The sequence below is a fragment of the Carcharhinus amblyrhynchos genome, chromosome 9 (assembly GCF_965287045.1).
Source record: "Carcharhinus amblyrhynchos chromosome 9, sCarAmb.v2.hapA, whole genome shotgun sequence".
In the NCBI taxonomy this organism is placed as follows: Eukaryota; Metazoa; Chordata; class Chondrichthyes; order Carcharhiniformes; family Carcharhinidae; genus Carcharhinus; species Carcharhinus amblyrhynchos.
This window is the reverse complement of record NC_137332.1, coordinates 69596723-69618270: the sequence shown is the minus strand read 5'-3', so window position 1 is coordinate 69618270 and position 21548 is coordinate 69596723. Positions and strand designations below refer to the sequence as shown.

The 21548-nt window shown below is 41.0% G+C and overlaps 1 protein-coding gene across 3 annotated transcripts in view; it reads right to left on the bottom strand.

Moving 5' to 3' along the window:
- The window catches only part of dnm3a (dynamin 3a), a 183375-nt gene extending 161827 nt beyond the window's left edge, over window positions 1–21548 (bottom strand). Inside the window, exon 1 of one of the 3 annotated variants that reach the window (XM_080195910.1) lies at window positions 21294–21548. In XM_080195910.1, the coding sequence (XP_080052036.1) occupies window positions 21294–21454 (161 nt within the window). In that variant the 5' untranslated portion in view covers window positions 21455–21548. The remainder of the gene's footprint in view (window positions 1–21293) is intronic. The other 2 variants (XM_080195908.1, XM_080195909.1) reach the window with 2 other exon arrangements.

Below are 21548 nucleotides of genomic sequence, written 5' to 3'. Positions count from 1 at the left end.
AATGGCTGCAACAGAGATTCAGTGAAAACTCCAAAGTTAGGTTCCAAGAGAATCATTCCCCTCCAGATGTCATCACAGCCTTGATCCAGATACGGACCCGAATACCAAAGAAGAGGTGAAAGTAGCTGCACTCAACATCAATTCGGTATTCAATCGAGACTGACTCTACTGGGCCTTTGCAAACTAAAGTCAACAGGGGCTTGAAAGAAAATGCCACAATGCCTGAAGTCATACCTTATGTAGGCAAAATAGACAATGTTGTTGGAGGTCAGTCATCATAGTCGAGGACATCAAAACAGCAGTTCCTTAGGGAAGAGACCTTGTTGCATCATTTTTAATTGCTTCATTAATAAAGCTTTCTATGGCACAAGGTTAGGAGTTATGCTGTTTACTGGCTGATCCACAATGTTCAGGTCCATTCACAACTCCTTTGATAGTAATATAGCTCACAGTAGCCTGCAACATATTTGAATTACACCTTAGCTTAGGCTGCAAGAGACAGGTGGCATACAAATTGGAAATAATGACCACCTCAAACAAGAGAGAGCCCTTGGCCTTGACTGAGTTTACTACTGCTGCATTCATACCATCAATAGCCGGAGGAGATCACCAACGACCCAGCTGCAGAGACTGGGTTGTTAACTGTGTTCAAGGTTGAGATAGACAGATTTCAATAAGGGAATCAAGGGTTATGAAAATAAGGCAGCAAAGTGCATTTGAGGATCATATCAGATCAATCATAATCCCATTCAGTGGTGGAGAAGATTCAATGGGCCAAATGGCCTACTTCTGCACCATATAACTTATAGCTTTATCTGCTACCAGAAACTGAACTAGCTCAAACAGATCAATGCCATAGCTACAAAAGTGGGACAGCGAATTGGCACACCAATCAGTGATTAACTTCCTGACCCTGCAAAGCCTCACTACCAAATGATAAATGGCTCAAGTAAGGAGTATGATGGAATATTCACTACATGCCTTCATAGATTTAGCCACAATCCTCATGATACTCAACAATCCCAAAGCAGTTACCTTGACTACCACTGAACTCAGCGCTCATTCCCACCACTCTGAGTATACCTTAGTTGCAGTTATACATAGAACAAAGAACAAAGAACAGTACAGCACAGGAAACTGGTGCTTCGGCCCTCCAAGCCTGCGCCACTCACTGGTCCAACTAGACCATTTTTCTGTATCCCTCCATTTCCAGTATGCTCATGTGACTATCCAGATAAGTCTTAAACAATCCAGCGTGTCTGCCTCCACCACCCTGCATTCCAGTAATGCATTCCAGGCCTCCACCACCCTCTGTGTAAAATACATCCCTCTGATATCTGAGTTAAACCTCGCCCCCCTCACCTTGAACTGACACCCCTCGTGTTTGTCACCTCCGACCTGGGAAAAAGCTTCCCACTGTTCACCCCATCCATACCCCTCAGAATTTTATACATCTCTATTAGTTCTCCCCTCATTCTCTGTCTTTCCAGGGAGAACAACCCCAGTTTACCCAATCTTTCCTCATAGCTAAGACCCACCATACCAGGCAACATCCTGGTAAGCCATCTCTGCACTCTCTCCAAAGCCTCCATGTCCTTCTGGTAGTGCGGCGACCAGAACTGGACACAGTACTCCAAGTGTGGCCTAACCAACGTTCTATACAGCTGTAACATCAGACACCAATTTTTATACTCTATACCCTGTCCTATAAAGGCAAGCATGCCATATGCCTTCTTCACCACCTTCTCTACCTGTGCTGCCACCTTCAAGGACCTGTGGACTTGCACACCCAGGTCCTCTGTGCGTCTATACTTTTGATGGTTCTGCCATTTATTGTATAGCTCCCCCGCTACATTAGTCCTACCAAAATGCATCACTTCGCATTTATCTGGATTAAATTCCATCTGCTATTTCTCCGCCCAATTTTCCAGCCTACCTATATCCTGCTGTATTCTCCGACAATGTTCATTGCTATCCGCAAGTCCAGCCATCTTCATGTCATCCGCAAACTTACTGATCACACCAGTTACAGCTTCTTCCAAATCATTTACATATTTCACAAATAGCACAGGTCCCAGTACAGATCCCTGTGGAACACCACTGGTCACAGATCTCCAGCGGAAAAAGACCCTTCCACTACTACCCTCTGTCTTCTATGGCCAAGCCAGTTCTCTACCCATCTAGCCACCTCTTCTTCTATCCCATGAGATTTAACCTTTTGCACCAACCTGCCATGAGGGACTTTGTCAAACGCTTTACTAAAATCCATATAGATGACATCCACGGCTCTACCCTCGTCAACTGTTATTGTCACCTCCTCAAAAAACTCCACCAAATTTGTGAGGCACGACCTCCCTCTTACAAAACAACAATTCAGAGTATACAGCAACAACTCACTAAGTTAATTCTGCAACCTCTAGCAGCAAATATAGCAATGCTATGGGAGAACTGTCACCATGAACCTCCATTGAAAGACATGCACCATCCTGATTGGGTACACGTCACCATTCCTTCATCCTTGTTCAGTTAGAATCCTTGAACTTTCTAACATCAAAAGGATTACAGCAATTCAAGGGAAAAAAGCCCATCATCAAAAGCTTCTGGAGATAGAGTCAAAGGAGTTTGCAGCATGAAAACAGGCCCTTCAGCCCAAGTTGTCCATGCCGCCCTTTGTTTTTAACCACTAAGCTAGTTCCAATTGCCCATATTTGGCCCATATCCCTCTATACCCATTTACCCATGTAACTGCCTAAACACTTTATAAAAGGGAAAATATACCTACCCCTACCACTATCTCTGGCAGCTTGTTCCAGACACTTACCACCCTCTGTGCAAAATAATTGCTTATTTGGACTTTTTAGTATCTCTCCCCTCTCACCTTAAACCTATGCCCCCTAGTTTTAGACTCCCCTACTTTTGGGAAAAGATATTGACTATCTAGCTGATCTATGGCCCCCATTATTTTGTAGACCTCTATAAGATCACCCCTCACCCTCCCACACTCCAGAGAAAAAAGACCCAGTCTATCCAGCCTCTCCTTATAACTCAAACCATCAAGTCCCGGTAGCATCCTAGTAATTTTTTTCGGCACTCTTTCTAGTTTAGTAATATCCTTTCTATAATAAGGGGACCAGAACTGTACACAGTATTCCAAGTGTAGCCTTACCAATATCTTGTACAACTTCAACAAGACATCTCAACTCCTGTATTCAATGTTGTGACCAATGAAACTAAGCATGCTGAATGCCTTCTTTACTACTCTGTCTAGCTGTGACTCCACTTTCAAGGAGCTATGAACCTGTACCCCTAGATCTCTTTGTTCTATAACACACCCCAGTGCCCTACCATTAACTAAGTCCTGCCCTGGTTCGATCTACCAAATGCATCACCTCACATTTATCTAAAACTCTATCTGCCATTCATCAGCCCACTGGCCCAATCGATCAAGATCCCACTGGCCCAACTGATCAAGATAATTTGAGATGGGCAATAGCATACAACTGCTCCCATTTCATCTCACATATCGTACAGTATAGCTAAAATTTCTTCTTTTCCATCCATGGGTATGCCCTGTCCCACTGACAAGAGAAACTACCTGAGGTGGCAGCATGGTGGTGTACAGTCACAAGGGAGTGGCAAGTGACCCTGGTGGTCCACAATATGGACTCTCAACCTCAATGTATCAAGTTAAACATGGGCTCGGAATCCTCCTGCTGAATACTGCTTACCATCTCACACCCCCATCCCAGCTGACGGATCACTACTCTTCTGTGTTGACACCACTCGGAAGAAACACTATGGGTGGAAGGACACAGAATGTACTCTGGGTTGGAGACTTCAATACCCACTACTAAGACTGGCTCAATAGTACCACTACTGAGCAAACTGGCCAAATCATGAAGGGACATATCTGCCAGACTGGATTGGCAGCAAATGTTGAGGAAACCAATAAGTGAGGAAAATCTACTTTACCTCACCAATTACCTGTCACAGATATACCCATCCATGATAATATCAGTAAGAGAGACCATCACACAGTCCTGGTAAAAACAAAGTCCTGTGTTCACAATGATGACACACTTCTTCATATCATGTGGCACTAACACCACGCTAAATGGGATGAATTCAGAATAGCTCAGAAATGAATATCCTTTCACAATGGAAGATGACTGTGGTTGCTGGCAACCAACAATCTCAGATCCAGAACAGTGCTGCAGGAGTTCCTCAGGGTAGTGTCCTAGGCCCAACAATCTTCAGCTGCTTCCTCAATGTCCTTCCCTCTACCATAAGATCAGAAGTGGGGATGTTTGCTGATGACTGCAGAGTGTTCAGGACCAAATACACGACTCCACAGATATTGAAGCAATCTGTGGCCATTTGAGCAAGATTTCAGAGAACTCCTTTACAGATAATTTTTTTGAATATCCATTCAAATCTCCTGGAAGCAAACCAAGTGTGTCTCAGTCTCCAAGGGTTGCACTGTTATCTTCCAAGGTGAGGGGTTTCTTGAGGACTCTCCCACTAATGTCTAGCCAGGCATCTTCCACACTACTTCAACATCAGCCTGGGCACAGTTGGCATCTTTGTATAATGATTCCAATTCAGACACACCCTGGTGCCTAACAGCCCTCTGTTTTTTATTGTAGCTGCAGCAGATTCTCTCTCTGTCTTAAAAAATTGTGAATCCCTGAATTGCAGAAAGAGGCCATTTGGCCTGTCGAGATGCACCAATTCTCCAAAGCAGCATCCATTCAGGCCTTCCTTTCTGCCCTATCCCAGTAACCCCACACATTTACCTTGGCTAATCCACCAAACTTGCTCATTTTAGGACCTAAGGGATAATTTAGCATGGTCTATCCACCTAACCTGCACACCTCTGGATTGTGGAAGGAAACTGGATGTCAAACTAGGTTGTTTTTTGACCCAAGCATAGAACATGTTGAAAAGCTAGAAATCGGGGAGGTTATGTAGAGGCTTGGGAATCTAGGTACATTCATCAAAATGTCGCGAATAGGTACAGAAAATTATCAAAACAGCTAATGGAATGCTGGCCTTTATTCTTAGAAAAATTGTGTACAAGGAGACTGAAGTCATGTTAGAGTTAATCGAAGCCCTGGTCAGGCTGCACCAGGAGTACTGAGAGCAGTCCTGGTCACCAGACCACTGAAAGGATATCCGGACCTTGACACTGGGTTCAGGAATAAATTACAAGGAGAGATTAACACAAACAAGAAGTGTATTCCTGGAATTTAGAAGGTTAATGGGTAACTTGATCAACGGTTTCAAGATACTACTGGAACAGAAAGATGAGGGAAAAAAAGCTATATCTGATGGTTTGGCAATTAGACATGAACCTTTCAGGATTGAAATTAGCAAACACTTCTACACACAAAGAGTGGGAGAAGTTTGGAACTTCCTTCCGCATGTGGCAATTTATGCTATATAAATTGTTATTTTTGTTCACTATAGGTATAAAGGGACACAGGTAGGTTATCAAGTGAAGTCACAGATCAGGCACTGAATGGCAGAACAGGCTTGAGGGAAAATTCCCCATTCAGTTTTCTTTTGGTGATGCATTCAGAGGGTAAAGACCAGAAACCTTGCACATGCAGTTGCTAAGAAACAAGAGCAGCACCTGCCTGGGTCGTGTTCCTACTCTATTAAGCTCTGGATAAATGTTCTTGCTGATCAGTGTGGAGTAGTCAGTTTCATGGCAGCTATCAGATTCTGAAAGCCCCAAAAGACAGCAGCTTTCTTCATGGCTGTTGAGGTCAGGTAACCAATATGTCAGATACTGGCAGTTCCATCAATGCCAAAATTTCTGTCTGTGCTTCGATAGAGGTGAAGGCATCAACTGACCTTCAGCCATTTTTGAGGCGGGCATCTATAACAGAACATTATCAAGGTCCTACACAACCCATTAATGTCTGCAATTAAGAAAATGTTTTCCTGTTTTTGTCACAAATTAGAGCTGTGGTTTCAAAAGTCACCTTTTATCAATTGCTACACACCGTGGCCAGAGTCAGCAGTAGGACGTTCTTCTTTTCAGGCAGGTGCCCATGAATTCTTGGTCCCACAACTGTAAAGCCATAAACTGCCTTGCCCTTCACCTCTGCTGGCAAGGTAGAGCATTCTCACAAACTGCACACTCCTCTGGCACTCTTAAACTCACAGACTCACTGACACTACTTAAATTTTCCAGGTGCATGGGAGTTAAAAAGTAAGTAATGCATCATGAGTGATTCTGAGTTGGGACAGAGGACCACTGGGGAAAGATTCTGTAGAGGGCTGGCATGGAATCACTGGGCTGAATGGCCTCCTTCTGTGTCATAATGACTCTGACCCAAACTTGTGTGTGGACTAATCCTCATCAGGATCATCATAGACAGCAAAGAAGAAGCTTATGTCCTACCATTCATCCTGTTCATCTTCAACTTTCTTCTCATACCTCACTTTGCTGTGGTGAGTCTGCAGATAAGAAGGGCACAAGAAAAGGATGTGGAAGTCTTACACCCTTGGCATTAAGGTTCAGGGAGGCAACATGCTGATTTTTCAACAACATGTAATTGCCTACATTACTTAGTAATCCTCACTCTTAAAGGCTCCAAGTAGCAGCGAATTTAACTTCAAAGGCAGCAGTGTCACAGAAGTATTCTTTCTTCTTGGCATTCCTATGATAATTTGAATGACATCATATCTGCATAGTATAGTATGTACCCAACACACTGCTTAATAACTGTTGACACTTTTAGAATATACTTCTTCACCTCACTATAAGAAGGCTGTGGAAGCATTGGAGAGAGTGCAGAGGAGATCTACCAGAATGCTGCCTGGTTTGGAGGGTAGGTCTTATGAGGAAAGGTTGAGGGAGCTGGGGCTTTTCTCTTTAGAGTGGAGGAGGATGAAAGGCGACTTAATAGAGGTTTATAAGATGATGAGGGGGATAGATAGAGTGGATGTTCTGAGACTATTTCCTCAGGTGGATGTAGCTGTTACTAGAGGTCATAACTATAAGGTTCATGGTGGGAGATATAGGAGGGATGTCCGAAGTAGGTTCTGTGCTCAGAGAGTGGTCGGGGTGTGGAACGGACTGCCTGCTGTTATAGTGGAGTCGGAACTTTCAAGAAGTTATTGGATAAGTACGTGGAGCACACCAGAATGATAGGGAGTGGGATAGCTTGATCTTGGGTTCGGACCAAGCTCGGCACAACATTGAGGGCCGAAGGGCCTGTACTGTTCTATGTTCTCTTTATTTGTCCTACTTATACAAGTATTATCTTGAACATAATCAAAGCTGGCATTAAACAAAGGTTTAACATGGCAAATCAACTTCATTCATCTAAAAATAAGGATATGCACCAATCAGTTCTCCCCGTTCCTCACCTTCTGCTTTCATTATACATTATGCGATAATTGCCCCTTTATTTCCCTTTCTATTTATCTTCTGCTGCTATCTCCGCCTATCCTCAGAAAACATCATGACCAGCAAACTGCAAGATTCTGCACATTTTGAATGCAGATATTCATTGCAATGTTCTGCTACTACAATTAAATATCACATAACAGGCAACAGATATGTAACAGAAATTACCTTTAAAAACATTTGATGCAGGGCAAATGAAAATCGTCAAGATGAATGGTCTCAATTAATGCTGACAGATATATATTTGTCTTGTTCTCGAACAACACTGACTCCACTGTCAATATACTTTGATTGCCACACAACATTTATTTATACTTGCTTTCGTGCATTCCATTTAGAAATATAGATCAGTCTTTTTAAAAATTCTTTTGATCTAATTTAAGAATTTCTATATAATTTATCTAGCTTAATTACACACTTAGGCTACAGAAAAGCTATGATTACCATACCACATTCTTAAAAAAATTGTACTCACAATTTAGAGAGGCCTAAAATTAATATTACTCTCATTGAATATTTACTTGGTCACCTGCAGCCCAGAAAGAATGCAACATTGCTTCAATTAGTTTAGGCATCAAATTTTAGATCCCAATTAGTCTGAATTCCAGGACATGTTATAAAGTCATTTTGGTTTTGGGCTATACTCATTCTTTTAAAACAGCTGGCACTTTCAGATAATGGTGAGGAAGCAATTTATATTCCACTTCCCTCTATTAACAAGGGGTATCTCTTCTAATTTCTGCAACATCATAGTGCCCTAAGCTAGTATTCTGAACATACTTCTGCCTGACTGTTCAAGGTTGGAGCTCTCTGTCAGAAGTCCTCTTCTGACTTCATCATCCTCTACCCCCCAGACCCCTCAACCCACTTAAGAACTGGTAGCCATTGGGCAACCCTTGCCTCCTGCACCCCTTGCCCATCAACCAAACACTCCAGCCAGATGAACAATTTGAATCTATCCCTCACCAGGCCTTCCCTTTACCTTTTCCACCCTGGAACCCCTTAAGAGTATCATGCCGTTCAGTCTCAGGACTAGGGCTCAAGCTTCTTTCTGAAGTTACTCTTTGATCCACTGCAGCTTTTGTTCTTGCAGGGATGAGAGAACAGGTGGCCAATCTGATTGGCCAGCAGTTTTATAGGGCAGGACTTAAGAACATAAGAAATAGGAGCAGGAGTAGGCCATCTAGCCCTTCGAGCCTGCCACGCCATTCAATAAGATCATGGCTGATCTGTCGTGGCTCAGTTCCACATTCCCACCCTCTCCCCATAACCCCTAATCCCCTCGCTTATCAAAAACGCATCAACCCGCATCTTAAAAATATTTAGCGAGGCAGCCTCCACCACTTCAACGGGCAGAGAATTCCAGAGATTCACCACCCTTTGAGCGAAGAAGTTCCTCCTCAACTCTGTTCTAAACCGCCCCCCCTTTATCTTGAGGCTGTGCCCCCTAGTCCTACTGTCCTTTCTGAGCGGGAAGAGTCTCTCCACCTCTATCCTATCCATCCCATTCATCATCTTATATGTCTCAATGAGATCTCCCCTCATTCTTCTAAACTCTAACAAGTACAAGCCTAGTTTATTCAGCCTCTCCTCATAGCTCAACCCCCTCAACTCCAGTATCAGCCTAGTAAACCTCCTCTGCACTCCCTCCAAGGCCAAAATATCCTTGCTTAAGTACGGCGACCAAAACTGCACACAGTACTCCAGCTGCGGCCTCACCAATGCCCTATACAGCCTCAGCAAGACCTCCCTACTTTTATATTCAATCCCCCTCGCTATGAGGGCCAGCATCCCATTCGCCTTCCTGACCACCTGCTGCACCTGCAGGCTGGGGTTTTGTGACTCATGCACAAGGACCCCAAGGTCCCTCTGCACCGTCGCCTGCTGCAGTTTTTCGCCACGTAAGTAATAGTCTTTCCTACCATTATTCCTACCAAAGTGGACCACCTCACACTTGCCAACATTAAATTCCATTTGCCATTTCCTGGCCCATTCGCCCAGCCTATCTAGATCCTTCTGCAGACTCTCCACACCCTCCGCGCAATTTGCCGTTCCACCAATCTTGGTGTCATCAGCAAATTTCGACACCATACACTCGGTTCCCTCCCAAATGAGGGGCAGAAGTCGCACCTGAAGCCAAGTGACACTCATTCAAGTGTGAAATGGCAGTGAGGCAGTTGAAATCAGCAGGAAGATGTTTCCCACCTACATTTTGCTTGGCAGAAAGGGACACCGTGCCATTCAAAAAATTCAGGCCCGGGGATTAGTGGGTAAAATGTGTAGTGGGTAGGGCCTGGGTGGGATTGTGTTAGGCCTCTTTCTGCACTGTAGGGTTCTATGATTCTATGATATTGTATGGTCCTTAACAAACATACCTGAAATGTTCCAATCAAACAAAATGTCCCATAGACAAAACCCTTTCCGCAGGTTCAATGCAGCAACGATTAATGCTCATCTGATACTGGAAATGAGTCCTTAGGTTGGTGAATTGAAACCCTGACTTCTCAACTTTGCATCTTCTGGAAGCCCTCTGGATACAGCCAGGATAGTTTGAAGTCAGAACAGCTTCCCAAAACACTAAGGACTCTGGTCAAGCCACCAAAAGCAATTAACGAAGTTGTTAATTGAGTTTGTGTCTTTATATGCCCAGTTGCCCTGATTGTGAAAAGAACTCCCACTCACCTGATGAAGGAGCAGTGCTCCGAAAGCTAGTAGCGTTTGCTATCAAATAAACCTTTTGGACTTTAACCTGGTGTTGTAAGACTTCTTACTGTGTCAAGCCACCAACAGCAGATTTTCTACTCTAGGAAGGCAAGGAACCGGGCTTTCAGGTGACCAGCAGAATTTCCAAAGCCAGGGAGAGAGAGAAAAACACTTCTTTTCAGCTTGATGTCCCTTCTAAACTAACACTGCTGTCATTCAAACAGAAAATGAAACCTTAAATTCACTAGGAAGGAAAGAAAAACTGTCCAAAACACATGACCTTCATTCATCCTAACAATGTAGGGTCATAAAAGATCCCAAAGTAAAAATAAACAAACCTAATTTAAGCCACTTAAGGAGCAATGAAAAGACTTCTCTAGCCAACTCAGCAACAATGACACAACCTGAGGCTGTGAGGCATGGAGAGAATTTGATTTTAAAAAAAGTTTCTTAAAGGTACACTATCATCACACACTTAACACCGTGGCAAACTATTACAAGCCTCCTTTATTTTTGCCCGTTAGTCAAAACGGCTTACCTTCATGCAAACTCTTCCAGTACCCTTTTTCAGTAAATCTTGGTTCTATCATCCTAAGTCTAACAAATTGCCACTGTCGTTACGCTGTTACATCCTCTTCAATGAATCATAGAATCACCACAGTGCAGAAGGAGGCCATTTGGCCCATCAAGTCTGCACCAACTCTCCGAAAGAGCATCTCAGCCAGGCCCTATATCCGTAACCAACATATTTACCCCACTAATCCCCCTAACTACACATTTTTAGCATGGCCAATGCACCTAACCCGCACATCTTTGGACTGTGGGAAGAAACAGGAGCACCCGGAGGGAGGAAAGCCAAGGAGAACATGTAAAATCCACACAGTCACCCAAGACCAGAACTGATCCAGGGTTCCTGGCGCTGTGAGGCAATAATGCTAACCACTGTACTGGCCTTATGAATGAAACATTCACTTTGTGGTATTATCATAAAATACAATGGTACACAAAAACACTGCTTCCATAAAAGTTATAAAGACATATTAAAATATCTTTGAAACAAGTGTTCAAAACAGATTAAACTGCAATTTGCTTTCAATAAAACTGTTCGTATCAAGTTGCTTTTTCTGTAAACCATTAAAAACCATTCATGCAATTTGAGCATTTGTTTAAAAGAAATCTACGTACAAGTACAAGAAATTACCTCCAATAAACTATTTCTTACAACAGAATGTGCCTTTAGCAAAACTGCACTGATTAACCCCAATTATATCATTGTCATTAATTTGATTTTTAATCATGGGTTCTGAAAAATTTGACCAGTCTAAAATCAAGTGTCAGGTCAAGCCCAGGATGGGATGCAGTGCCTTATCTCGTTAGGTTGGATCTTGTTTGTTTCTCTTGTGGGACCTTGAATCAATTCAATTGGAATTTGAGTTTGGTTTTTGGAGCGAGCAAGGAATGAATTTGGATTTGCCTGGTCCATTCTGAGCATTGGCTTTGTAACTTTAAAAAAAATTCTAGAAGTTGACAACTGAAGAATTCCTCTATACAGACCTCAATATCCTTCATTCCTATTTGCAACATAGCTTACATTTGGAAGCCTTAATAAAAACATATATTGGTTATCCTAATACTTCTCTGTTCATTGGTTGTCAGATTGGTTTGCAAAGTTCCTGTTCTTCAAAGGAATTTGGACTATTTAAAGTGCGCTTTGATTTGTTCTCCAGGTAAGTAATTCTTAATAGATTTTGTGGTATTTTGCTTGAACAAGTGCACATATCTTTGAGAAGTACTTCATGTTCAAAAGGGATCAATCAACATCCTGCACCCATGGTGCTATTTCTCTGATTTGTCTTCCTCAACAGTTTTGCAGTACTTAATTCAAGCTAACATCATCCCTTTTTTCCAATGATCAGATTCGTAGAACTTCCTTTGTATGGTTTCACTTCTATTTACCCAAATACAGCCAACACGTATCCACAGTGCTTCACTTCACTCCCTCAGTTATATACATTGGTATGAAGCTAACTTTCATATGCACAAAGATATCAAGGATCTATTCCTTTACCTTTCATTTAAATCATTAATGCACAATACTTTCTGACTGTCTGTTCAATAGCAAGATGTGGACTAGTTAAGGCTTCTTTCAGTTGAACATGAGGAAGACCAAAAGCATCATCAGGTTCCACCATATATGCCACTTCTTGTCACTGCTTCCACACATCCTTCACACACCACATCCCCAAATCTCCACTCCCAGTCACTGCAGAATTTTGAAATTGTATTCAAACCTTAGCTTACCCAGCAATAAGACTCCTTCTGCCCATATCCACAACACCTGCCACTCCTATCTCAGTGTCGCTACTAACTACACTTTTACAAATGCATTTATCTCCTTCAGACTCCCGTTGTCAACCTTCTGTTAATTCCAACTTGTCTAAAATTCAGCTGCATATATCCTATTTGCACTGCACTCCTGTTTGTCCATCAACTCCTTCCTCCTAACCTACATGATATTGCAGTCACTATGTAATAAATTAAAAATCTTTGTTCTTGCCTTGAAATCTCACTTCCTTGCCCAACTTAATATCTGACTTCATCCTTCGATCAACTTCTAAGCATGGCAATTACGCGATTTCGGCCTTCAGTACACCCACTACTCCCTTCACTTGCCTTTAATTGCTTTCTCCAGCTCTTTAGAACACACTCCATCACACTTTCTTCCTTCAAAAGCCTTTATTGTCTAAGCTTTCGGTCACTCTTACTGTTCTCCCTATCCTAGCAATACTACTTTTCCATAAATTTATTGGTGAAGCACTTTGGACATTCTTTACATTAAAGGCTGTTATTGTCAGCATGATTTGATTGGAAAATGACCCAAAAGTTTAAACCCAAACTCCTACTCCCGTATCTTCTTGTTCATTATCTTGATTATGCCACTTCTGTAACTGATTCCTTCTACACCTGAATCTGTTTGATAGTTTAACTTGTTATGAACTGCTTGCATGAGTGATATTATCTGTCTCCTAAAGTGACACGAGACATACTTACCTCAGGAAGGGCACAATTGCCCACCAAGGCATTACACTGTCACCATCATCTCTGTTCCAGCTGCATACAGCAAAAGCATCTCAGAACGAAAACATCTGCATTATCAATTCAGGCATTATCTGGCATATATCAAAGGGTCAGGGAAAAGTTTTACCTCTCTTTCTATTAACTGCATTGGCTTTTTTAGTCATAATGCATAGCCAAACTTTATGTCAGAAAGCCAACTATTATTTTAACAGAAAATAACAATTAGTTTTAGTTTATCTTAAAATTTCTGCAAAAATAGAAGAAAGGTGACAATATTTTTGCTGAAAAGGGGCTTTCACAAACTGACAACAAAACTGTTACAAATAGTAGAAAATCTTGCACATCTCTATACACATTACATAAAGTAAACTATTTCACTGATAGTGCTATTTTTATTACCTAAAAAGAATGATGATAACTACCTGCAGGTAATTTTTTTTATGCTAATGACAATGTTTGTAAGAACAAATCTGCTGCATCAGCTCAATCGCACTAGCACCCATTAAGAGCAACATTATAGATAGATGTCGAATTCAAACACAAATAGATCCAAAGGTAACGTGGGGCTAACTTATTTGTCAGTTCATAAAACAACCTCACATTAAGCATTTCACAAGCACTTTTGGTCAAACAGAAACATTGAAGATGGAATCTCAGTGGGAACTATTTTACAAGATGAAATAGCTCAAGTTTGAAAAATCTGTTCTCTGTAGGTAATCTGTTGATGTTGGCTGAAACAAACCAAGAAAACAAAAGAAAAGGAATGCTTGGGCTTCTCCCTCTCAATTTAAAGCATTATTTATGTTTCAGCTCAAGTGCCTTTATTCTCTTATCCATTTAGGTAACAGACAAAGAGCTCTAGAGAGTCAAATGGACTCAAAATGGTAACTCTGTTTTTCTCTCCAAAGATGCTTCTTTCTATCGTTGACAGAAAGCCTCATCATATTTGCACACCTAAGGTCTGATTTTTATTAAAAAGATGTGGCCTATAAAAGCCAATAGTATTTTAAAACTAAACTGGCAGAAAAAAATATTTTTGCCAGTTGCAGACACACAATACTATTTATTTCATCCAATTTTATTTCAGGCTTCTTCTGACATATTCTATATCTTTGAAGTGGTTTCCCACTAAAATAATGTAAAAATAAGAACATTTGTATGAGGAAATGGCAAGAAAAATTCGGAGGAGCACCATTGATACAAATCATTTACATACACTTATAGGGGCAGGGAAGCTACTGGATCTATCCAAATCTTTTATGTTTCTCAGTTTCATGGATCTGTCAATCCAGCCTTACACTTACAAAGATCAGTTTGCTCACCTCCTCTCCTGCCTTCTGTCCTCTTCCTATTCTATTCATTTCTCACTAAATTATCACAGGCTCGAGGAACTAACAGTGGCGCATCTTGATTCAATAATGATACCCTAAATACAACTTTAATTTTGCATTTCATTGGTATATTTGCACTTCAAATGTATAAATACAATTTCTTTCAAAACCCAAACTCTCAATGTCCAGTCTGCTTTTTAATGATCAAGTTTTCAAATGTATTTTAAAATATCTATTATCCAAGAGTTAATAACTGTCACATGAAAATATCTATCATGAAAGCTTGCTTCATTTTGTGGCCAAAAAACTGAGATTAGATTTTAAGATTCATTTTAATTTCATTAAGACTTGAGATCAAAGTAAGCCAAGTGAGGGAATTGTCAAACTCATCTGCACAAAATGTGATTGTTGTGCTGAAATAAGTCGAGGTTAATGGAGTAATAGTGATTTAAGCAAGACTCTAATTGGCTGCAGGTAATTGCACAAGTCAACTCTTTTAAAGACACAGAGAAAAGTGCAAGAACTTAAAAAACAATTACCTTTGTCCTTTTACTTTGTGGCACAAAAGGCCTTGAAATTGGAAAAAATAACTCTTCAATAACAGTTCAAAGCATCATTCTACTGATGTAATCTTAGAATCAAGTCCACCCTATATGAAAATAGGGTTAGTGACAAAGTCATTGTGCTCTTCTATTAACTACAGGATTTACCACTATCCTCTGTTTTGAACAACGTATTTCAATTCTTTCTATATACAGCAATGTCAATGACATCTTATTAAAATTGTGACAAATGAGACAATGTGGAAAGGTGTTCATTGGAATAAAGCAACTCCAAACATTACTGATATTAGAACATAAAAAGGTGCAGGCCATTCAGGCCTTTGAATCCATGCTCCCATTCAATTAAACCGTGGCTAATCTACTTCAACATCATTTTCCTGCACTACCTCTGTATAGATGAATCTGGTATGTAGAAATCTATCAATCTCAACCTTAAATATTCTCAATAACTGAGCCTCCACAGCACTCTGGAGCAGAGAATTTCACATATTCACCACTCTCAGTGAAGAAATACCTCCTCGCAGTCCTAAATGCCCGGCCCCATATTCTGAGACTGTGTCCCCGGCTCTAAGTCCCGTAGATGTTAAGAACTATATTTATAAACTATTATTTTTTTACCTACGTAAAATTATTCTCACTCAAAACCTCACCATGGGTCCAGTCTCAGGATATTGTGGGGAAATTACTTCACTCAAAGGGTTGTGAATCTTTGGAATCTCTAGCCCAGACTGAATAAATTAATAAATAATAAATTGCAATCATTCATTAAATCAAAAAAATACAAAGCCACTTAATTGGTCAATGTGTGTGTATTAAGTTTTTTGATTTGTTTTATTATTGTCACATTCACTGGCGTGCAATGTAAAGAATTCTTTTTTGTGCGCTAGAGACAAAGCACACTGTACATAGAGAAGGAAACGAGAGAGTGCAGAATGTACGGTTACAGTCATAGCTAGGATGTTGAGAAAGATCATCTTAATATAAGGTAGGTCCATTCAAAAGTCTGGTGGCAGCAGGGAGGAAGCTGTTCTCGAGTCGGCTGGTACGTGACCTCAGATTTTTATACCTTTTTCCCAACGAAAGAAGTTGGAAGATAGAATGTTGGGGTGCATGGAAGCCTTGATTATACTGGGAGCTTTTCTGAGGCAGCAGGAAATGTAGACAGAGTCAATGGATGGGATACTGATTTGCACAATGGACTGGACTTCGACCACGACCCTTTGTAGTTTCTTGTGGTCTTGGTCAAAGCAGGAACCATACCAAGCTGTGATACATCCAGAAAGGATGCTTTTTATGGTGCATCCATAAACGTTGGTGAGAGACTAGCGGACATTCCAAATTTCCTTTGCCTGCTCAGAAAGTAGAGGTGTTGGTGGGCTTTCTTAACGATAGCATTGGCATGGAAGGACCAGGAAAGGTTGTTGGTGATCTGGACACCTAGAAACTTGAAGCTCTCGACCATTTTCACACAAATCGCATTAATATAAATTCTATATATCACTGGGAACTTGACTTCTTCCCACATTGAGATCAACAGTAGCTACAGTTTATCCAAAGTGGAGCTTGTACTAGAATATTCTATAAACATGCACTCCCTTTTTGCTTTATTCCACATTATAATAATTGTTGTACCACTTATTTCATTGGCCTGTAATTTTCAGCAGCAGGAAAGCGACAGTGATTGTCACTGACTTCGAAGAACACTGCGTTGAGAATTCTAGCACTCTCTCAGCAATGGTTAATGGGTTTCCCAGTGTTAAACTCCAGTGATGTCATCAAGTTGCCTAACTAGTCAATCACATTAAATAATTCTCATAGACAGTAAACCAGGATATAGTGGAGCAATGAATGATGACAATGCAACTTCAGAACTTTCACATTAATCTTTGCTTGCACTACATCCTGGACAAGGTTAATGACAGCAAATGTAGGAAGTGCTTCATCAAGACCCTGCGAATTCCAGGCCATCGTGATTAGATAACTGCGGAAAAGGACAAAGATGATTATGTCAGATGTATCTGTAATTGTGTAAGATACGCTACAATGCTGCAAAGTATCTTGGGCAAGATGACATATAGTTCAAGCGTGTATGGGACTGTGTTTGAACAACTTCATATGGAATTCAGGACAATCTATAATGTTGGATCAAAAGAGGATTCAAAAGGTAGAGTTGAACCATTCTAGAGTGATATCAGGAAGCATTTTTTCCCCCACACGAGGTCAAAAGAAATCTGGAATTCTCTTCCCCAAACCACTGTGGATGATAAAACAATTGGAGCTTTCAAAACTAAGAATACAGATTGTTAAGAAAATGGACCAATGGCAGGAAAATTAAATTGAGGTTCATGGTATAAACGCACCATGGTTTAATTGAATAATAGAACATGTCTAATGGGCTGATTGGCCTACCCCTGTTCCTAACTAACATGGCCTTGCATCTGTCTGGTCAATGACATTAATAAATGCATTAATACAAAATTTATGCTCATCCATGGTACTACCAGGAAACATGAAACTGCATAAAGCAATGTAAACCAAACTTGCATTCAACTGCCCTGGTAAGTTAAAAATGTCCCAAATTTTAAGTGTATGGATTTCAACCTGAAAAATGCCCATAAACACATTCTACTTTCAAATTTTAAGTATATTGCTCATTCAATATCAGATGAACAAATGGAGGACTGTTCACCAGAACACCAACTTTGAATCAGACCCAACTTATACTACGGCACTCAATCTTGCCAGTGCCAAAATGGAAAACACATCCTAACTTCAGCCAGCATCCCCGATAGTCTTCAAATCCAGTCATCTGTAAACTGCAGGCATTCTTAATTCAGCTCTTCACTGTGCATAAACAATGGATAAATAACCACTTTCAAAAATGTTTATCACAGCTCTAGTAACATAAAATGTTGAGGTAAATAGTTTCTGAGTACATTTCTTTGGAGTAGAAATCTGGCTTTGTGAAAAGCATGATTGAATTAAAAACAATTATGCTGGTGCAAAGCTTTGCTACAGGAAAGATGACATTTCAGGCACAACATAAAAATCCAGTGACTAATCAACATTAGTCACTGATTGTGCATACTCGAGCTCCAAAATAACACACTATTAAGTCACAGGACATTAGTTAACAATCTACATGGAGGACAGTTCCCAATCTCTGCTTTGATGGTGTGGTGAAGTGCTAAATGGAGTCCATAAACAAGATCCTATTAGTTCATACTCTCAGCCATGGAAAGTGCACTTAGAAAGTTAAACACATTCTCCAAATTGTTTTATGAATATTCTGGCTTAACACATTCTCCAAATTACTTTATTATTACTCTGGCTGCAACATAACTAATTTTGTGTGTGAAATAACATCAACAATGCCTATGCAATGTTGGATAATGTATTGCTGTTTGGCACACATCATGAGCTCAGTTATAAAACTTCAACAATAATTCTCTAACAGTAAAAAGAACATAAGAGCATAAGAAATAGGAGCAGGAGTAGGCCATCTATCCCTTCGAGCCTGCCCTGCCATTCAATAAGATCATGGCTGATCTGAAGTGGATCAGTTCCACTTTCCCGCTTTCTCCCCATAACCCTTAATTCCCCTGTCTATCAGAAACCTATCTACCCGTGACTTAAATATATTTAGCAAGGTAGCCTCCACCACTTCAACGGGCAGGGAATTCCAGAGATTCACCACCCTTTGAGTGAAGAAGTTCCTCCTCAACTCTGATCTAAACTGCACCCTCCCCTTATCTTGAGGCTGTGTCCTCTAGTCCTGCTATCCTTTCTAAGCAGGAAGAATCTCTCTACCTCTACCCTATCCATCCCCTTCATTATCTTATTCGTCTCTATAAGATCCCCCCTCATCCTTCTAAAGTCCAACGAGTACAGATCTAGTCTATCTGGTCTCTCTTCATAGGCCATCCCCCTCATCTCCAGTATCAGCCTAGTGAACCTCCTCTGCACTCCCTCCAAGGCCAATATATCCTTCCACAAGTGCAGCGACCACAACTGCACACAGTGCCCCAGCTGCTGCCTCACCAGTACCCTGTACAGTTGCAGCAAGACCTCCCTGCTTTTATATTCTATCCCCCTCGCTATAAAGGCCAACATTCCATTCGCCTTCTTGATCACCTACTGCACCTGCAGACTGGGTTTTTGCAACTCGTGCACAAGGACCCCCAAGTCCCTCTGCACCGTAGCATGCTGCAGCTTTTCGCCTTTTAAATAATAATCCCTCCTACTATTATTTCTGCCAAAGTGGATAACCTCACACTTGCTAAAAAGCTAGGCAATCAATGTGTAAATACGCATCAAGTATCTTATATGCTAAAGTAAACCAGGGAACTACAGTGGAGCAATGAATCAGGAATAATGCAAAAATAATAACAAAATGTAGTGTTAACTTGGCAGTTTTGATGTATTTGATGCACAATAATTGTTGAAATAATTCCAAACCTGTTTGCACGATTGTACTCATCATCCCCCCCCCCCCACCCCGCCCCCAACTGCTATTGACACCATTACAAATGCAATTTCAGGAGCAACAATTTAAATTCAACTATTTAGTCCTCTTCCAACTAGTACATTGATATCTCCCTCCAGCACTGCCAGTTTCTGGAGAGATCACACAGCACAGAATGGAACAGATTGCGAGAATTCCCTTAAGCTTGGGCTTCTCCTAAGTTTTATTCTTTTAATAACAATTTACATGCAAAGAACTACAAGGATGAGAATGAAAACTAAAAACATTTTTGCACTTTTTGGCAGGAAAAATGCATTAGACAGTCTAACCAGTGACTGCAGTTATAGTTTGAATCATAATCTATGATATACTCTCATAAATCATTAATTTTACAGCACATGCAGAGATCATTTGGTCCATCCTGATTTTGCATTGGATCTCTAAAAGCTAAACTACTCACTCAGTCACCTTCTTTCTCTAAACCAACTTATTTTTTTCTCCAAATACTTATCAATTTCCCTCTCATGAGGTATGAAAGATTCTTCTTCCCCCATTCATAGAACCCCAACAGCACAGAAGGCCATTCATCCCATCGAATCTGCACCAAATCTCCGACAGGGGATGTTATCCAAGCCTCACTCTTGTAATCCCACGTGTTTACCTCACTAATCCCCCTGACCTACATATCTTGGAACACTAAGGGGCAATTTAGCATGGCCAATCCACCTAATCTGAACACCTTTGGAGTATGGGAGGAAACCGGAGCACCCACACAGACACAAGGGAGAACGTGCAAACTTCACACAGTCACCCAAGGCCAGAATTGAACCTGAATCCTGGGTGATGTGAAGCGGCAATGCTAACCACTGTGTCACCATGCTGCACACACTTCCTGGTTCAGCATTCCATTGTAACCCTCTGTATAAAAAACCCTAATCATTACCTTCATTCTTTTGATAATCTCATGCCATCTTGTTACTACTTTATTGACCAGTGGAAATAATCTCACTTCATTTACCTTACGAAAAACCTCCATAAATTGTGAACATGATCAGAAAGTCTCAAACTTCTCTGCTCTAGTGAAAAGAATTACACTCCTAATAAGTAAAATCCCGGTATTATCCTACTGAATCTCTTCTGCACTCTCAGTAAAGCCCAACTCCAGGGATTACAATTTTAGCAGTATAATTTACTGTTCCAGTCATCAGTGATGCTGAAAGGTTAACATACACAATCTGCTTTACTAAACTGGTTTATTTATTATTTAGTTAGTATAGAGATCAGCATAACCAGCTTTGATTTTTGAACAATTACACACTGATCAAGAACAACAATTTACAGACCAAACATTTAGAAAAAAACCACAGTCAACATGGATTACAGATGGAATGAAGAATAAAACATCAACCTACAATTAGGAAAGTTTAAAATGGCAACAAGTCATGTCTAGAAGACTGGCAGCAACTCACAACACAAATTAGACGGTTAATAAATCTCAAGGAAATAAACAGGGCATAAATGTAGAGTCGATTTGAAGTCAGTTAAAAGTGCTAAATAATCCGCTTTACCCCCTGGATACATTTATCCAGCATCTTTCAGGATGTCCCAAAATGATTTACAATATGACTGAGTTGTAGATAAGTGTGAGACTGAGTCAGGGCCAGTCAAATTATGTACAGCAAAATCCCACATGCGACAGACTCTAATCCCCATCACCCTGCCACTTTTACCTGCCCACGAAGCTCTCCAGGACTGAACTCTTGCCGGCACTCTGACCGCCTACCACTGCGATCTGCGGTAGGTCCAGATTGCAACTCTGGCCTATGGCGGAGAAGGCGTCCTGAAGGCGGTTAACCAGTGGGATCAGATCCTCCATCCCGCGGTTACCCATGGCGACCAGCTGCAGCTCAAGCTGACCCTTTAAGCTGAAGTGAGGTGGAGGCAGGCGAGTCGACACTGTCAGCTTCCTTCCTCCCTCCTCCTCT